Below are 19111 nucleotides of genomic sequence, written 5' to 3'. Positions count from 1 at the left end.
GTTTTCCAAAAGTACAAGCCATGCTAGCCTTACATTAAACAGTATAATATTAATATTACACAGCATATACTATATACTTTAATATATACTGGACAAAAACTACCTACTAAACCATTTTTCAAATTCAGCATAGAGACAAAAAAGGTTTCCTCTGGGATGAAACTTGTGCCACTATAGCTACAACTGAATTTGAATTGCAGCGCTGCATTTGTGTGTGAATCTTGAAATTGAATGAATTTTTGGGATGATGTGCAAACCTTTCTGTTGCATTGTGGGAAATCGATGTAGCAGTGACATGAAGATGTATTTTGTGCATAGCAAGGTACAGAGCAACAAATGTCACTCAACTCAGTTATGAATCATTTGAGGAAAGTTACTTATCCACAAGAAAAAATGGACTGACACAAATCTAATTATTGCCATTTTATTAATGAAATTAAACATTACGGCACTAGTTAACCAAGATAAGGGGGAAAAAAGGGATCAAGATGATTATGGTGTCAATAAAGAGAAAAGATGAAAGAATTATTGCTCCTCTGGATGAAACCAAGCGATGATGTCATCCTCACACCCCTTAATTCACACGCACACGCACACACACACACACACACACACACACACACACACGCACACACACACACAGAGCACTGACCTCACTTGTGTCATCAGAATGAGCACTGGCCATGTAAGTGTATGAAATGTATGGCATCAAAATAAAATTTCTGGTGACTCCATTGTAAAGCCTTGTTGCACCTTTGGTTCTCATATTTCACCTTTACAGTCAGTTTTTCCCATTGGAATGATTCTCTCACCTGTGCATGTTTGCAGTCTCACAGATGTACGTTTCAGTTTAGGGAATTTCTCCTTGTAGTCTTTGAAGGGTATGACAGACAGAGCAGATCCAGTGTCCAGTTCCATTTTTAATGCCATTCCATTAACTGTAGGTGTCAGCCATATGCCCTCACTGTCAGCATGTTCTGTAGAGTGTAACTCAAGACAGGACAAATTCTCTTCATTTGAGTCATTAGAGTTTGTCTCCGTTTCTTCATGTACCTTTTGTCCCTTTTTCCTGTTTTCTTTCCCTGTCTGTCACATCTTCTGTATGTGTCCTCTTTTATTGCACTGTCTGCATTCTTTATCTGTAAACCAGCAATCTGCAGGATCATGTAACTTTTTACTACATCTGAAGCAAGACTGTGTTTTATCATTGCGTTGTTTTGTGTGTAACTTCTGTGCTTTTATTTATTATTTATTATATTTCCTTTGATCACCTTAATATGACTTCTTATACCTTGATCTTTGTTTAACACACACGCCCCCTCCTCCTTCTAGCTTGTCCATCAAACGTACTATCCATGTGAGGTGGGCAGATGGTGAATTTCCACAAGATCCAGGTCAATAAAGTCCATGTTCTCCTCTTTTTTCAGTTTTGCCGTCCGTTGCACATTAGGGATTCTTAGACTCATCGCCAATTCTGTTGTTTTTCTTCTCTTACACTAACAGCAATAAAATGATGAGTTGAATCACAAGATACAGTTCAGGTGTCTTTACTGTTCAAGTGCAAATTCAATCACACAGGTATCATAACGCTGACGTATCAGTTAGCCAATTAAAGGTATACTACTGACCATTGTATCAATTAACAAAAAGTAGTGCCAAATGCCTATTCTAAATATTGAAATAATGTTTTATTTTTCCAAATACATAACAAATAGCAGTTTAAAAATATATAGTGGCTTAATATTGACTTTGTTATGCTTCCATAGTACCATGGCACTATACTATACTACGGTATATGCTTTAGGCTCAGGTTCCCTCATCATTTCCTCCAACGTGAACAGGAAAATCATGTCAGTGGCACACAGCAGGAGGAGGAAGAGGAGACCAGAGGAAGACCTGTTTTTTTTTTAGGAAAATTGTTATAAACCTGTTATTATTATTATGTTTCATTTCATTTCATTTTTATTTCATTTTTTTTTAAATTTCATTTTTCTTTCTTTCTTTTTTTTCCAAGATGTGTGTCATTGCCATTGTGCCACTTCCGGCTCGGCTGCTGGTCTGAGATCGACGTCTATGGTTTTCTCTCTCTTTACCTAAACTGGACGGTCGGACAGAGGAAACTGACTCCAGACCAGCTCTCAGGGTTTGACGCTGCCTTCTAATTTGCTCCAATCAGAGCCGCTCAGCCAGCGGACTGGGGCGTCAAGCTAGAGAGAGTGAGACAGAAACATCAAGGAGGGTACGCGATTTTACCTTCAAAATAAAAGCTCCCTCTATGCTTTTCTATGCAGTTACGTCATTTTAAGGCAAACAACCACCAATAGAAACAAAAATCATTGTAAGAGAAGCATTAATTTTTATTTTTGGCATGCAACACTTGCAAGTCAGGTGGATTGGAGACTCTAAACTGCCAGTCTATGGAGGTAGCTATATTTTTATGGAGCTATATTTCCCCCAAAACAAATCGTACGTACACTCAACATTGTGAAATGCTTCAAGCTAAAAAAAAGTTAAATCTATAAACAGGAGTGTAACCCACATTTTACAAGTACAGTCCTCAGTTTACAATTCTGAATTTTATTCACAGAGATTTATGTGAAAATTCCTATGCATTACTTATGGACCAGAATCAGTAGAATGCTGTCTATGTACGAATCACAAGTGAGGATACAAACAGCCAACAGTCTGAACGTAAAAAAATATTGGGCACCTATAAACGGTGATGCAAAATGAGAACTGAAGGCATAAATACTTATTCGTAGTCATAACATCATGATAATAAGGTATCATAAAAATGTATTTGCAAAGCATGGATTCCAATCCTGTTTATAGATTTACAGAACTGACTTTGGGTTTTCAGATTACTTTTTAACGAGTGAACCATTCCATATTCTTGGGTTAACGTAAGATTTGATAATTGTACAAATATAGATCCATATCCATGTGTATCTGTGTTAGCCTTGTGATGGACTGGCGACCTGTCCAGGGTGTCTCCCTGCATGCCGCCCAATGTATTCTGGGATAGCAAGGTATTTTCATTTACCACAGATGTACAAATTACTACAGATAAAAATTAATTAATTAATTACAAAAAAAAGAAGCTACTTTTATTGTGTAAAATCCGACCGGAAGTGCTCTGTGTTATTCTTGTGGGCTTGACTCCGGTCTATTTTATTATGATGGTCGCCCCGACAAGCCGCTCATGAAGCAGGGAATCCAGACAGGATTACCAACAGCAGACGCCGCCGAATTGGTGGACAACATTTCTGCCTGCAATTTAACATGAAGACTTGGACTAAGTCGACATTTCCGTACAAGCCGATGTGAGAAGAGAGGTAAGCCGTCGACTCTCTGTGGGCTGCCCGCCTGTCATCGAGACTTCCCGGTGATAACATTTTGATTTTTTTATTGCCTAGGATAAATGACGAGATTGCAAAGGGCTGCTTTTCCGGGCTTGTATAGCCTTTGTTAAATAATTATCAGCAATAAACAGTTGAGAAAAAATGTTTTGAAATAACGGCTGATCGAGGCCTGTAATTAGGCTATATCTAAGCCTAACAGAGCTGCTGCTGTCCCTGTCTATTTATTCTATGGAGGTTATGGCTTATCGCACTGCAAGGTGATTCGCTGTGGCTACTAGCCTCATGGCCACCATACACGGCCAATGGAATGATAATTTTGAGGCAATGTAATAGGCCTGTTGCCCTCAGCGGGGATGTGAACCAAATGCGACAAAAATCAATGTGAATAATGCAGTGGGCTTTATGGAATGAGGCTCCATACTATTAACATTGTTGATCGTAATTTGTCATCATGCTCTTTAATCTGGCGAAGAGCGAACATCGCTGCCCTGATGAAAAAACATACTGTAATATTCCTATAATATTCCTATGGGGATTTAGCCTTACTGTAATAGAATGATCTTATTCTACTAGGCTATATAGCCTACATATATATATATATTTTTATCCCCTATGGCATCCCAGTAATATTCCTATAATATTTCTACAGGGACGTATGCATGGTACCTGGCTGTTCGCCCCTCCTCCCGTCTCCCGGTACCGTTCAGTAACGCCGCAGCATCATTACCCCTCTGTTAAACTAACGGGATGACGGAGGGGACCGAGCCTCCTCACGCACCGACACGCTGAAGGGACGTTCACGGACTGCAGGAATCCCCAGCACCACCGGCCCGGCCTGGCCTGGAGGCGACTTGGGAGAGAGGACCGCCGAAGATCTCAGTGAATCAGCTGTTTATTAGTGATCTTTTATTGAAGGGTGAATCCTCCTTTGGCTTTGGATGGATGCTTGAACCTGGTTCCTATGGTTGAAGGACGGACTCTATAACTACTACAGGGAGCGTTTTAACCAAAACAACAACAACAACAACAACAACAACAACAACAACAACATCAACAACAACAACAACAACAATAGCAACACTATAGTGTGTCAGTAATATTCCTATTGGGGCTTATAGTGTGTGTTAGTATTTCCTTTACCTCCAGTAGTATCATTATAATCTTTCTAAAGGGTATTAACTATAGTTTTACTTTGATATTTGAATCGTATCTTTTTAACATTTATCATACGATTACTAGGCCTATAGTCCTTTTTCGTAAGGGTGCAACCTGGAAAGTAGACACAACCAGTGTGTAGAATAGAATTATTGTCAGTTAACATTAGTTTAACCCCTCTACTCTGCACAGCGAATGCATTTATCATTCTGACACCATGGTGGTGGGAGCCACCATCGTCTTGTGCTTAAGGACTAGTGTAGTTTAACAGTTGTCGGTAGGCGTACGTGTTGGTTACCCTTTGGGAAGGAGCAATAATAACGTGGCGGTCTGCCAGCGCAATGGACTATCATGCTGACTGTATCTGTGATCCGGAGGAGGGTGACGGGGGCCCCGAGGAGCCGCCGCTCCACCGTATCCACGCACCCAACCGGATCCGCCCGTCCTCGTACCGAGCCCTGAGGAGCGCCGTGTCCAGCCTGGCCCGCATCGACGACTTCTTCTGCGAGAAGATCGGCTCGGGCTTCTTCTCTGAGGTCTTCAAGGTATGTGACCAAAGCAAGTCATGAACGGTCAATTAGGCTACTTACTGTTTAGCTCAAGATGAAGCAGTAGAACTTAGTGGTTAACCTCACACAGTGTTCAGTCTCTGGGATTGCAACATATCTCAGTGGGTTTATCATAACTGGTAAAGTGTCAAATGATCAATCTTCAGTTATCATGATAGCCAGGCAAGGGTAAACATGTCTTTTGTGATGCAGTCAACCTCTGGGCCAATCAGTGATCCTCGGACCATTCAGTGTAATTTTGAACATGCTGGACAGTGGTGAGATGCATCATTCTTCCAAAATCCAGTCAGTGGTGTCTGATTGCGTTTGATGGACAGACAAACGAACAAATAAAGAGCGAGTCATTTTCTAACCAGTGAATATGTCTATCTTTAACTGGTCCCAAGCAGTGCTACTCTGTTGTCCCCTACCTGTGGCTCATGAAAAGAGCTACCCCTACTTCCTACAACTGATAGTTTTGAAGGTCCCCCTTCCTCAGCCCTTCTGTTGTTATCTAGGCTGGTTAATAGCCCCCTACCTGCATCATATCCCCTGGAGTGGAACCCAATCCCATTAAGGAAAGCTGCTGCTTGGCTACAATGTATAACTCCACACCTAAGTGTCTCACTAGCTGCTTGTTGACAGCAAAGATACTATGAGTTAAGTTCTTTCCAGTGGCCAGGGGGTGTGTAGTAGGGTTTGGCTGACATGGGTTTTTGAAGGCCAGTACCAATACTATGTTGATATTTTTGTACTGAAGCAAAATTTTGTGCCAGTATTCAATAACTTTAAAATTGATCATTTTCATGTCATTAACTCAGTGTTTCCCCAAGAATGTTATTCTTGTCAGGGTTGAAAAGCCTTTGAAACAGCATTTAGACCATTGAAAGTCAGACTAATGAAATATAATATCATATAATACCAATATCATAGCAAACTCACCCTAGTGTGTAGAGCATGGGGCTTTGAGCCTCTAATGCAAACCTCTGTATCTATTATCAACTCAGAATCACAAGAAATCATCTACTTTGATGAAAAAAGAAGTAACATGTGCTCTGAATGGTTCCCCTTTTGTAAGCATAGCTAACCAGGTGATTGTCATTTTCAAATGCTGGTCCTATCTTACACTTCAAACTTCAAATTTTAGATTGAAAAATGCTACGAGGCAGAAAAGAGATAGACGTCTAAGGAGTAACCACTGTCTTCAGCATGACCATGGTCAAGGGGTTATTGTCTTTGTCTTGGGAATCAACAAGTCATGGTGTTACCAGCTTCAGGCACCACTTTCTCTAAAGCAAATACTGGTTTACATTCAAGCTATTCCTGGTTTACATAAAACTAATAACAGTTAATTGCTATACCAGATAACCAGACCATGGGCCACTAGGCAACATCCCGGAGAGCAGGTCCCCCAGATCTCAGTGGGAGAATCACTGCTTCATACAGTATCATTAAGATCCCATTTACACCCTAAATGCGATCTGTACCTGATATCTGGATGAGGAAAACCCAATGTCAATGCAAGATGCAAATGAACCCAATACATTTTGGGATGGGAATGTGATGGGATCTGCCAGAGTCAGCCACGTGGAAATGCAATCTGGGCAGTTTGTTTGCAGTGAGAAAGTAAGAAAGTAGTGAGAAAGTATCCACTCATGTGGCAGAAATGTCATTACTGCAGGTAGAAACGTTGTCACTGCAGGTAGAAACATAGTCAGTGCAGGTGGAAACGTTGCTGCAGGTGGAAACATTGTCACTGGGTAGGAAGATCGTCACTCTGGGTACAAACATCGTCACTGCGGGTAGAACCATTGTCACTCGGGGTAGAAACATTGTCACTGCGGATAGAAACATCATCACCACAGGTTCAAACATCGTCACTGGGGGTAGAAACATTGTCACTGCAGGTACAAATGTCATCACCACAGGTAGAAACATTGTCGCTGCAGGTAGAAACATCATTGCTGCGGGTAGAAGCTTCATTACTGCGGGTAGAAACATCGTCACTGTGAGTAGAAGCATCGTCACTGTGAGTAGAAGCATCGTCACTGCAGAAAGAAACATCATCACTGCGGGTAGGAACTTCATCACTGTGGGTACAAACATTGTCGCTGCAGGTACAAATGTCATCACCACAGGTAGAAACATTGTTGCTGTGGTTAGAGACATCATCATTGCGGGTAGAAATGTCATTGCTGTGGGTAGAAACAACATCACCGTGGGTAAGGACGTCATCACCGTGGGTAGAAATGTCGTTGCGGGTTGAAATGACATCACCTCTGCTCTCTAATAATTTTTTCGTGGCTTTTTGCCTTTATTTGATAGGTCAGTAGAGATTGACAGGAAAGACAGGGCAGAGAGAGGGGATGACATGCAGACATGGGCAAGGGCAGGATTCAAACCCATGACACGATGATTAGGACTTTGCCTTAATGGTTGCGCTCTACCGGTTGAGCCACCTGTTCTCTACCGGCCCGACAGATCAACGCACCAAAAATGGATGATTCTTGTTGTTTCTGTTGCCTCCAAATAGAGAGTGTTAGAAGACGAGCCCTTCCGCAGCAACGGAAAAGCAAGTCCAGGTTGTAGAGTAACATCATCGTAGTACGGCCACTGCACTCTGTTCGGTGCAGTATCCAGTTATTGGATCATATGAGTTGAAAGGATGGATACTTACTTTGTTAAGCACTTATTTTATTTCACAATGGACAGAACGTTGTCGGCCCTCCGGTCAGTGATGAAGGCCGGAGTGCTTAACAGAGTAACATCATCTGCCATGGTTTTTTTTTTGTTGCCACCTCCCCACCTGCTTAGCCAAAAATGAAATTCAATCACAAAGTGGACAGAATGCAGACAGAGAACACATGTATACCATGGTGGCAATGCAAGGGTGTGATCAACTTGTTCATTATCTGGATAGCATATACAGATGCAGATTGATAGAACTACACAACTATACAACAGCATGGCTTCTACCCCTAACTTGAAAGTCCTTTTGCTGGTCCAGGAGATGGTACCAGTTGATTTAAGATTAAGACCCACCTGCCTCCTTCCTCCCAAGAGCTGCCACCCTACTGAACCAGCCCCTTTAAGAGTCAACCCCCATACACCCACACGATCTTTGGACTCCTTCTCACCTCCCCCTATAGAACTGTGTGTAAACCTATTGTGACTGTTAAATCCATGCTATGTGTTATTACTCAACGCTGCTTCCATAATCCTACACCACCCCTAATATCTGCACAAGTCTTTGCATACCATGGCAATTTCTCCCCTAGGAATTATGTACATGCTCCATCATACTCGGAACTTATTTCTTGCTTTTCATCCTACTCAGTATAACTATGGTACACTGTTCCATTTGAATACTCAACTGAGGGTAAAAATAATCTGATTCCAGTCCCCTTAACTTTAGATAGTTAAGCATGATGGACTTGTTTCTTTGATGTAATTTACCTTCTCTGGTGTTCATACCAGTTAAAAACACATGAGGAAATAGCTGAATATGAGCATCAGTCCAGACTGGTTTGTCCTCACTTCCTTTTGTTATGCTAAGCTTTCCAAGCATGAGGAACTTCTAGCTATCAGATGCCAACATCCGTCTCCTTATACCCATGTAGAACTTAAGCAAACCACTTGTTTTTGATTTAGGATTTTGATTTATTTTTGATTTATTAGATTTGCCAGAATCTAACTGGGCTAAACGGTGCATCTCACTTTGGCAAGTATGGGTACTTATATGGGTACCAACCGGGACTGAGATTTCTCCCAAAGCTTTACACTGTTTAGAATCAACCACCAATCTCTGCTTAACTGCTAATGCAGAGACACTCGGAGTCTGGACTGGAGCCATCTCTGAGCAACCTCAGTATTGTTGTGTTGACGAGTTAAACTGGAGGATAGAGTAAAGCTCATCTTCCATCCCATCAGTACAGTATGCTGCAGAGGCAGATAGAACAGCATAGCTAGAATCACTGATTCCTGATCAGTCCTAACTAGTTTTGCTCACGTATTGTACCTGTATTTTATTTTATTGTTTTGTACTGTACATGTATTTTACTGTGTTGTACTTGTGGTTTGTACATATGCTTGTGTTCCTGTTTGTGTTGTTGTTTGTGTTTGTCTGCTGAATATGTCTTGTATTTTGTCTATACATGTAGGTGTATGTTTGTATGTTTGGCGGTGCGTGTTTGTGGTGTTTTATGTGTGTTTTGGCCACACGTGTGTGTATGTGTTGTCTGTTTGTGTATGTGTGGCGACAGGTTGATTGGAGGACAGGTTGCTCCCACTGCCTAGACTAAGTAGATTACCTGCACACCACCTGTGTGTGTGTGTGTGTGTGTGTGTGTGCATGCACGTGTGTGGACATCATGCTGCTTTTCTCTCATCTCTAGTAGGCTAGTAGGTAACTGTTGCTTCATGGCTAGTTATTACATTTCTTTGACCTAATGTGGGCGTGTGTGCACGTGCTTTTGATTTTTTTTCACTTATTTTGTAAAGCACTTTGTCATTTTGTTTTGATAAATGCGTTATTATTATCAGCACAATCAAGGCACAGTAAAACATCCACATGTACTGCTTATTGACCATGCAAAGGCATTTAATCAGGTTGCTGGTGTATTTGCTCAGGGTGAGGGTTCATGCACATTCCTCGGCTCTTATGATCTTAAATGGTAAATGCTTTGGAAACTCACACCCAGAAACCCAGACGTCAGAGAACAAGGAAATGCCTGACATAGGATTCGGCTGATATGGCTTTTTGAAGGCTGATACTGTTTTTGGATTGTAGCTGCTGATAGTTGATATTTTAAATCAGTATTCAATATCTTTAAATTTGATCATTTTTATGCCAAGTAATCAGTGTTTCCCCCAGAATTTTATTCTTGTCAAGGTGGAAAAGCCTCTGAAACAGTATTTAGACCATCATGGTACACTAAAACACTGGCATTGAAATCCAGCATACATAAATAATAATAAAACATATTCTTGCATACTTGTATGGAATCCAATCAAAATGTTGCATTAGAATCAATTCAGGTTAAAGGAAAATTCCACCCTAAAACACTGTTAAAAAAAGCAGCTATTGGTGATCTAGGCTATCTTGCATTTCTGGGTCCATTTTGTTGTTTACTGGTGTATTTTTCTTCTTCCCGTGGAATTTTTCAGCTACCTAAAATATCAGTGGTAAACATCAGGTTTTGGCGTCCGTCCTTCAGAATCAAAGAGCAAGGGCTTCTTTCTAGAGTCGCCATTTTGCACCATTTCATACAGGGAGAAATCCATTGTAGAAGAGGCAGAGATGCAAATTCCTCTGACAGTTTTACTTGATATAGACAAAACATGACAAAGAAATTTGTCATTTAAAGTGAAAGGAATCGGGCATTAGCATTTTGTCATCGCTCTTTTTATTTAAAATATAAATTTGAGTGAGTGGTGTAGGTAATGACACTCTCACAAAATCATTTAACTAATCAGTGGTCCACAATTTTGCTGCTTCCTTGGTCAGGCCCTTTCCCCATTGATGTGAATGGCAGTGTCCTTTCAGTGAGTCTTATCTGAAGAGTTCACTTCCAAAACACTATATATCCCTTTTGGAAAGAAAGTGAGACCTGAAGTTCATCATTCAATGTCTCTAAAAATACAGAGCATCCAGATTGTAAAAGTCTTACAATTCAGTCAACCAATGATTTAAATCACCTACAATCTTTTAAAAAGATGCATTTTTTTTTGGTTTTGTGCTAACAATTATGAGAGTAAATGTTGATTTTAAGCATAGGTGTCGCTTCTTTCAAACGGTACATATCTCATTGTGGAATGAAATTGTTTCCATGTGTGCTCTCTCCACCGTATAGGTGGGTCAGCAAACTTTCCAGGCTGGTATGTATTTACTCTCTCTATTATATTGGAGATAAGAGGCGTGAGTCAGGGGTGACCCAACCCACATGGGTAAAGGGAAAAATCTACCCTAAAACTGAACTTGCGCATTCCTGTGAGCCAACACTCTTGAAAGTGAATTTCTCAGTAGAGGCAGCAGTCTCTTGATGACAGTTCAGATCAGAACACTGCCGCTTTCATCTTAGCTTCAGGAGAAAGGTGTTCGTTTTCACAGTGTCATATTATGGGACAGTAAAAATTCATACTTTGAAATGGTTTAACTGCTATTAGAAATGTATTCAGGGCCCAAATTCGATGCAGGTAGCAGCTATCGACGACTATGGATGTCGTCTCAATTTTGATTTGGTGCTATATTTACACAGATTTTCAATGTTGGTGCAGGCCATCGTATCAACATCTATCCAACATCGAAATGTTTGTGGGGAGGGTAAAAAATATTGCTTGAGCTGGCTAGGGTGGAATTTCTTAAATACAGGAAGCCACTTCACAGCATTATGCTTTGTTTGACTGGCAAATCTGATTGATAGACTTATGGTACAATACAGGTCAGTTGATTAGTTTTTTAACCTTTATTTCTGCAGTGGGTTTACTGAGGACACTTGGTCTTTTGGAGCAGTTGGGAGGTGGAAGTGCCTTGCTTTCGGGCTCCTCCATTGTAGTTGTTGAGGGAGGCAAGTGTGTTATTAAGTATGGAGAAAGACTGGAAAGAGACGAGACCCACACAGCAAGTGGACTTTGCTGTAAAAGGTGGAACAAAACTACTAATTTTTGGCCAACCTTGCAAATATTCATTAGATCCTGGTTTCAATATTAATTTTATGCTTGATCAATAGCTCTCCTTTAGCCGTCAATAGTTTCTGTTCTTCGATATTTTTGATTGGATTTTTAACAGCTGACCATGTTGCTATCAGGGCTTCAAGGTGGGATTGGAGTACAAATCAATGATGGATCAATCAGAATTCAGATCAAGACGCATACTGTTTTCTGTTAACTTTCTGTTGTGTGTGTGTGTGTGTGTGTGTGTGTGTGTGTGTGTTAGTGTTCCTCCCTCCTGTCTGCTGTTGGGTGATGCCACAGTAATGGTCCAGTGGATTTGTGCAGATCAGGAGGAGTGATGGGAAATCCAGAAAGCCTATTAGTGCTACGCTGCTATTAATACACACACACACACACGCACACACACACACACGCACACACACACACGCACACACACACACACACGGTATAGAGACACAAACTCACACAGTGTAGAGATATACACACACACACACAAACATATACACAGTATACAGACATGCCAACACATACATTATAATCACCCCGCCACGCACACATGCACACACAGTTTACACACACCACACACACACACACACTATACAGTATGCTAACGCATGCAGACACAGACACACAGACTATAAAGACATGCCCACACATACATTATAAACAGGCACACACACTTAAAAGAGCCATTGAATCCACATATGAATGTTACTTTATGTAATGTATTCCTAAACACTTTCCTCAGAAGGATTCTCCAAACCATATCTGTATTTCTCAAAAATATTTGGTCGTAATGCTTTGTATTTTAATCTCTAAATCCTTTTTTCCTCCTCCCATTTACCAACTATGAATTAATTATTAATTAAATGACAGTATTTTAAACTAAGGCAGATCTTCTTGAATGTCTTAAAACATGTTGACTTTCATGGGAAACTTTGAAATTATGTCACCAAAGTGGCAAATTTTTCACTTGGTTTAAGAAAAACAAGAAACAACCTTGGATATTGTTACACTGTTATATATCATCAATCTGTGATGTTCAATGCATTTCAGGAGTTTTTTAGGAGCAATTACTCTTGCCTCGTCTACTTCTACTTCAGTTAGTGACTTTCTACATTTCCCAGAATGCCTTTTGGCGACACCCAGAGAACATGCCTGCAATTGGCTATTTATGTGTAAGTGGAGAGAGAGCAATAGTGATAGCATAGTAAGAGCAACAGAGCAAGAGTTTTTCCAATGGAGGAAAAAGCGAGAGCCACGGCCCTTAATCAAAACGCAACACGTCTTGTGGTTGCAATGCATTCTGGTCTATTGAGGCTAGTGTTGGTGGAGAAATTGGTCTCTCTTCCTCTTCTACGATGGATTTCTCCCTGTATGATTGTTGAACGTCGGTGCAAAATGGCGAGTCTGGAAAGAAACTCTTGCTCTTTGACACCAAAACCTGATGTTTACTAGGGTTGTCGCGGTGGGCGGTGTTACCGGTGGCATTCGGTTTTGGAGTCCACACCGGTGGCATTAGCCCCACACCGGGAATACCGTTATTTTGTAAAATAAAAGCACATATTCAGAGCTTCCATGTTCAAGTTAGGCTGTAAAATGATAAATGGACATACTAACAACATACTGATCACTAAATCTGATCACTAATATGACAGATTAGGATGAATAGGATTAATTATTTGTCCTTACCTAGTGACAGCAATGTGTCCAGTACAATCCAATGGTAGCCTAAGGGGATGATCACACCGAGAAGCTAGAAACGTGTCGCCACCAAAACCATTGTTTTCCTATGGTAAGGCGCGGCTGGCGCCTGCTCTTCTCTTGCGACACACTTTGCGTTTTTCTGGCGGTTTTTAGGCGCACATAAAAGTTAAAATATTCTCAACTTTTCAGCGCAAGGCGCGGAGTCGCACCGCTCGTCAATGTCACATTTGGGCCAGGCAGCCAATCAAATCAAGCAGAAGGCGGGCTTTCCTTCCTGTTTTGATGCGGTTTGATGTGGTGGGAACGGTGGGACAGAGGAAAACACAGATGAAAAGCTGTGTTTTCGATCTTTAACCCGGTAGCGATCTTTAACCCGGTCGCACACGCAGCCCTGCTCCACAGGCCATCAAGCTGTTTTGCCCGACGCAGTCTGCCGAGGCGTTTTTGAAGCGGATGCGCCTGTAGCGACGCTTCTCGGTGTGATCGCCCCTTAAAGAAGGGCAATATGCCAGAATCTGCACTGCACTCACATTAACTACCTGAGTGTTGAGCAGTGTTATAAATCGCTGATTAAAAAGTGTTACGTTTACAAATGCCGTTAACGTGAGTTTGGAGAGGAATTATAAGTTTAACTTTAATTGTAGTGACGCTGATTTTGATAGCGCATAGACCCTCTAGTGGCGACAGGCGGTATAACCGGTGTGACTGGTGTTGAGGAGGGAAACGACACCGGTGTCAAAATGACACCACCGTGACAACTCTAATGTTTACTGTTGATGTTTTAGATCACTGAAACATTTTCTGCTGTTAAACTAATAAGAAAAATACACCACCTAACAACAAAATAGACCCAGGAATGCAAGAATGTGCCTTGCATGATGTTTCAATAGCTGTTTTTTAACAGTGTTAAAGTGCTTCATGATGGATTTGCCCTTTAATATCTCAATATTAGACTAAATAACTAAATGTTTGCAGTATAGATAGCACAGACAGTTTTCTCTTTGTCAAACAATATACACGAAAACCCCAAACCAGTGGTATTTTGCAACATACAAGCATGTAAAGAAAGGTTTTTTGTTGTTTTTTTTAGATTATCTACACATAATACAGTAGAGGTGCCACTTTTTCTACAAAAAAGCAGAACAGTATGAACCCGAGTAGTAATTATTATGCACTTTTTTTCTCACGCACACACGTTCATGTGTGAGGCGTGTACAGTGGTACATGTGGTGTGTCAGCAGATGAATGTTTTTGTGTGTCTGTGTGCACACGACAGGTGCATGTTAGTGTGTGTGATATCTCTGTGTGTGCATGGTGTGTGTGTGACGGTGTGTGCGTCATGTCAGCGGAGGGGGGGCTTCACAGCCCTAACAACATGTTCATGTTACCTAAGCTAATAAACTAGCCAGCTAATGTCAATGGCTACCAACTCCAGATTGTGATTCATCAAAGCTGCGCATTGTTACATTATCAGTGTGTTATTCACAATTTCACAAGAGCTAACATTACAGTACTAACTGCTGTTCACGCAAAAGCTGGCAAAAACCACTGTTATCAAAACTCACGCAAACCATGCTAAAGTTAGGTTAGCTTGGTAACTTACCTCAATGTGTTCTTTCAAATTTGATGGTGAACTTTTGAAAGCCAGTATCTCGTGGTTTCGAGGGAGACAAAGAAGGCACCGGAAACTCCATGAATAATTTTTAGAACCAACTATCTCCAATAACATTTGTAAATAGGGCCATGGGTGGCGCATGTCTGGCGGTCTGGGCTCGGCCGTCTCGGTGCTCTCCGCTGACTCCATTGTGGGGCCAAAAGAGGCTGCTGCAACGGGTGCTCTACTTAAAAGGTTGTAGGGACTACACAATCTGATGGGCGCAGTGGATTGGTTCCTCTTGATTTGGTTTACTTTCGATATAAAAATACAGCCCTCCAAAAAAAAAAACCCGCAACTGTTTAGAAATGTAGTGGAGTAAAAAGCATAGATATTTGCTTTGAGATGTAGTGGAGTAAAAGTAGAGTATCCAAAACTAAATATACTTAAGTAAAAAAACGATTTCAGTACTAGTTCAGCAGTAGTTCACTTTTAATTAATTACTTTCTACCACTGAAAACTTCACTCCACATCTTCTTCCTTGGGCACAGAGCGGCGGCTAAATGCCCCCATCAATCTGGAGAAGAAGCCTCGGATTCCCTTCTTCTTCTTCTTCTTCTTCTTCTTCTTCTTCTTCTTGGGCTCGCTGACCTCTGAAAATCAAGAGAGCACAGTCAGTGCCTCAACCTACCTTAGTGCAATTAACTTCATTGTGGAAGGACTGGACAATTCAGACACAAGTTGAGGTGAATATCTCCTATCAGGTGTGGTGTGAGAGGACTCTGTGTGGTCCAGGTGGTCCTCTGTCTGGGTCAGAGCAGCGGCTGCAGCAGCAGCGCTGTGGTGAACAAAACAGCTGCACTGTTAGCATACTATTCCTTCAAATTGTTTTTGTCACAACGCCTTATAACAATCATGCAAAATTCACACATAAGTGCGCATACTCCCTGATCTGCCCCTCCCTGATGGCCTAACTTCACCAATTCCCTCCTCCTCCACCCTTATCTGAGGGATGAGTGGAGTGAGCAGAGGAAATAATCTTACCTAATTTGGTGGTTATCACTCTGCTGTTCAGTAGCCCCATCCTCCTGCATGCTGTTCGTGAGTGGCATTGGCAGTTCCAAGATGTCACCTGGCCGTGGTGCTGTGGAAGTTCCACCAGTGCTGATGAATGAAGACACATGCAGTTAACATATGCTGCTCCCTTCCCTAATAAAGCAAAAGATGGAGCAACACCTACCAATCATCAGCCTTGGTCTTCCCGGTGTCTTGGGATCGGGTCTGGGCCTGGCTCCCGCTGGGTTCCGGTGCTGCAGGCTGAGACTGTTCTTCATCCACAGTCTCACTGTCTCTCTGCATGGTGGTGGCATCATGCATGACATATGTGATGAAAATCATTGGTTTTATTTGAAATGAATATTCAGATATTTCCTTGTTTGGATGACATAAGAATTCAAGAAGTTGAAGAAATCGGGATCACAAATTCCCAAGTCAACAGGATTTTCTAGTACAACGCTCGTTTCTCCTATCTTCCCTATGTGATGTGAATGCAGCATATAGGTATTCGACTCCTGTAGGCTGGCCAAGCACTATAGTGTCTTTCTGTACACACACACACTTTGTGTTTCCAACGCTGTGAGGGTTTGAAATCCCCGTCAGCTCACCTCCTGCTGGTAAAACTCCCCGAAGCTGCTTTCCTTACAGAAAAAAGCACTTTAATGTGTGTGTGTGTGTGCCAATATTGCAGTCAGCAGAATCAGTGTGTTTTAAACTAGACAGCCAGACTGCCTACTGCATTCAACTTAGCCAGGCTGCTACAGAATGACATGAGAGCTGGTGACAGGGAACGTGTTTGAACTAACTTGTGCAGTCTCACACACACACACACACACACACACACACACACACACACACACACACACACAGATGCATGCACTTGCGGGGCCAGACACTTGCTGAACTCTGCAGGCACATATCGCCAGTCAATGACCCATTCACCCACACACACGACCACAGGCCTACCTGCTGCATCACATGCTAAGCACATGTTCAGGTGTAGCGACAAGGTAAACAAGTAGACAGGTTACAGTATTAAGGCCTAACTTGTTTTAACAAGTTACAACTAGCTTAGCAGTAGTTGCATGTTTGCTAGCTGTGAGTGTCTTGGAAAATAATAAAATCAAATCACCAATAATAGCTCAATACTAGTGTAGGCTACAGCATAACTAGCATTACTGCTAGCATACATTTAGCCTACTATGCTAACGTTACAACCCACTTAAAACCCACCTAAAACAAAGGTCCAAAACACTAAAACCTAAATCAAACAATTTAATGTACAAATGACATGACTTACCTTATCAGGAAACCAGAACTAGCTTAAAGGGTAACTTCGGTATTTTTCAACCTGGACCCTATTTTCCCATATTTTTGTGTCTAAGTGAGTAAAAGGGACAACAATTTTTGAAATTGGTCCAGTATTGAGTGAGATCGCTTCAGCCGGCAGCCGCGAAACGGGCTGCAATGTAATCCGATGGGGCAAATCGCACCGTCAATGTACGTCCACTGAAGTGCTTGTTTTTGCCACTGACAGGCTCAGATTGTTATTATAAGTGTCTGACAACATTATGGAAAGGACCCTACAGAGAAATGAAACGTTTTTCTTTACCTTTCGCTTGATCCGGTCTGTCTGTAACTTCCTGCAACAACAACTCGCTCAATACTGGACCAATTTCAAAAATGTTTGTCCCCTTTAGTCACTTGGACACAAGAAGATGGGAAAATAGGGTCCAGGTTGAAAAATACTCAAGTTACCCTTTAAGACTTCCAAAAGTAGTTTTAAATGTAGAGAAATGTGAAATGGAAAAAGCAATCTTTCAGTGCAACTTCAGTGAAAACTAGTGTGAGAAGCAGGAGCAGTAAATTATGGGCCATCAGCTGTTCTATAAAGGTTACTACAGGTATTTTAGTTTGACAGTTCAATGAGGACCTAATGAAAATATTACAGTCTCTTACACATCAGCACATGGAGATGCTCGCCCTTTTGGCTAGCATAAAATGTGTTAAGAGCAAAAAAAAAAAAAAAAGGTCTTCTTCAACACGTGTGCTTCATGTCTTTTGACAGCATAGCATGTACTTACAATAATAATATTTCAAGTCAAAATCATTGTGCTTACTTTTGTCTGTGATTCATTTGATATCATTTTATGGCATCTGCTTTGTTTATATCCTGGGTTCTTAGACTTTTTCAGCCAAGTTAGAGTGGTTCTTATTTTGACCTGCCAGAACTAGCAACACACTGCTCAATCCATTATTTTTGAAACCACGATTTATATGTGATGTGATCCATAGTAATTGATTTCATCTGGAAAGGAATCATGGATTTGCTGTTGCTGTTCAGTTTATCTCTGCTCTGTTAGATATGTCTCGTTCTATGATGTTACAGCCGATATTAAACAGGGATGCAAACTAGTCACCTTTAGGTGACAGTCACCTTTTTCATCCCAAAATAGGACACTTAAGTGAAGGATTTCTGAGTGGTTTTGTGTCTGCCCTGGTATCTGTCACCTTTTTCACTATCCATGAGTTTGCATCCCTGATTAAAGATCCAGTGCAGTGATTTTAATTCAGCAAGGAAAAGCTTGCTAGGGATTTCTAAGGCGAGGAGTGTCATTTTGATTGTTTATGATTGATGGTTCATCTAATTTGTTTTAACTGCTTTAGTGCTCCTTTCTCTATGCTCAGCAAATTGTCAGTAAATTGGGGGGGCAGGCGGGGGGTTCCTAGCAACACCCATTTCTGGTGCCAACATGTCTATAGCCAAAGCATCTAATGTTAGCGGTACAATCTGTGCTTAAGTAAATTTTCCTGTGAAAATCATGTAATATTTTAAATGCCACATGTCAAATACCATGCCAAATAGTACAAACCAAGGGTTGTCAACACAGGTCTCTCTTTCCCTCCTTCTGTCTCAGTCTCTGCCTCACTCGTTCACCTGTGCACACTGACCAGGTCCCTTGTTCACTTAAAGTGGTGTTCCTCAGTATTGTTGTATCGTCGTTTCGTTTTCTGTC

The 19111-nt window shown here is 41.4% G+C and overlaps 1 protein-coding gene across 1 annotated transcript in view; it reads left to right on the top strand.

Moving 5' to 3' along the window:
* Positions 1 to 4858: 4858 nt before the first annotated feature.
* tesk1a (testis associated actin remodelling kinase 1a) overlaps positions 4859 to 19111 on the top strand; it is a 28160-nt gene continuing 13907 nt past the window's right edge. The window contains exon 1 of the mRNA XM_071907486.1: positions 4859 to 5062. Within this exon, the coding sequence (XP_071763587.1) occupies positions 4859 to 5062 (204 nt within the window). The remainder of the gene's footprint in view (positions 5063 to 19111) is intronic.

Source organism: Centroberyx gerrardi, chromosome 3 (genome assembly GCF_048128805.1).
Source record: "Centroberyx gerrardi isolate f3 chromosome 3, fCenGer3.hap1.cur.20231027, whole genome shotgun sequence".
NCBI lineage: Eukaryota > Metazoa > Chordata > Actinopteri > Beryciformes > Berycidae > Centroberyx > Centroberyx gerrardi.
The sequence above is the reverse complement of the archived record's forward strand: the minus strand, read 5'-3'. Positions and strand labels throughout refer to the sequence as shown.